This window comes from Chrysochloris asiatica, unplaced genomic scaffold (genome assembly GCF_000296735.1).
Source record: "Chrysochloris asiatica unplaced genomic scaffold, ChrAsi1.0 scaffold00057, whole genome shotgun sequence".
NCBI classification, from domain to species: domain Eukaryota; kingdom Metazoa; phylum Chordata; class Mammalia; order Afrosoricida; family Chrysochloridae; genus Chrysochloris; species Chrysochloris asiatica.
Window position 1 is genome coordinate 14,409,430 of NW_006408575.1, and position 1,467 is coordinate 14,410,896.

General features: G+C 41.9%; 1 protein-coding gene across 1 annotated transcript; it reads right to left on the reverse strand.

Annotated features, from left to right (window-relative positions):
* Positions 1 to 793: 793 nt before the first annotated feature.
* LOC102819511 (non-histone chromosomal protein HMG-17-like) lies at positions 794 to 1,066 on the reverse strand. Its single transcript, XM_006863920.1, has one exon. The coding sequence runs from the start codon at positions 1,064 to 1,066 to the stop codon at positions 794 to 796; it is 273 nt and encodes a 90-aa protein (XP_006863982.1).
* Positions 1,067 to 1,467: the final 401 nt, after the last annotated feature.

A 1,467-nucleotide genomic window follows, 5' to 3' on the forward strand; every position in this document is an offset into this window, starting at 1 on the left:
CAATACATCTTTTTTTGTTGTTATTTTCAAACTGTATCCAGCTTTATTAAAGATACTTTTCATAAAAAATCATGGTATTCAGGCAGGACATGGACAGCCAATTGTTAACAGTATACAGCAACTTTCAAGCTCCCTTCTTTGATGGACTACCAAAATCAGAAAGCCACTATAAAACCCAATGACGTCTTCATCTGATGGTCTGAACAGGGAAAGTTTAGACTGAGGGTTGACATTTCACATTTAGCCTGTTGTTTAACAACTTTTCACAAGTCGACCCTGACTTTCTGAAAATGGCAGAATTACCACTGCTCTTTTGAAAGGTGTCACTGAGATGGCACCAATAGAAAGGACAGCTTGCCTGACACATGAATAATCAGTTTTTTGAGGGCAGGTCCCAACAGGACTCTGGGTTTATGGGAGTCAAATCTATGCTGAAGGCAGAGAGGGAGAGGAGGATATGAAGATGTAAAAACAAATTGTACTTTTCCCACACCACATGGCATTTGTGCCCCAAGGTGGCTGATGCGTGCTAGTATCAGGGAATCCCTCCTCCTACGAACAAACCGGGAGTCTCTCAAAACTAGATGGGAAAGGTGTTTGCGTCCACATCAATTCAGGTTTGGAGACACTATATTAGTGACATTTGCCCCTTTTCCCAAAAACAATGAAGTGTTTTGTGTGCTAACACCGTAGCTTAAAAAAAAAATTCTGCAGTTTTAGAAAACTTGATAAAAAATAGTATTTCAAACTGTACAGTCACCAGAAGTCCACAGTTACCACAAATGCACACACTTCACTTGGCATCCGCAGCATCTTCAGCTTTCTGTGCCTGGTCGGTCTTGGCATCTGTATTTTCTGCATGGTTATTTCCATCCTTGCCAGCATCAGCTCTCCCCTTTTCCCCTTTGGGTACCTTCTCTACCTTCTTTGCAGGGGCCTTTTTAGGCTTAGGCTTTGGCTTTGGAAGAACAGGTTTAGCAGATAACCTTGCTGATCTCCTCTGAGGTTCATCCTTCACCTTCATTTTATCTCCCTTAGCATCCCCTTCAGCCTTTCTCTTGGACATGGTGGATTCAGCGGCAGGGCGCAGGTGCTGGATGTGGGATGCGGCTATGCATGGGCTTTGGTCGATCCAGGGGTCGTTCTCACCTCTTCTTCATGATAACTACATCTTGATTCCATGTGTGATCAATTTCAGATTGGAGAAGTTGGTAGAATTCTTCTGTTTCATCTTCACTGGTTTTAGTAAGGTTGGTCCATAAATTTGAATAATAGTGGTATTAACTTGTCTTCCCTGTAGATGCATAGATAGTATCCTATCACAGACAGTGTTGTATCTCATGATGGATCTGGATAGGTTCTTTTTAACAATGAATACACAATTCCTCTTCAATTTGTCATTCCAAGCATAGTAAACCATGTGGTTGTCAGATTCAAAATGGTCAAAACCAGTCCATTTCAGCTCAC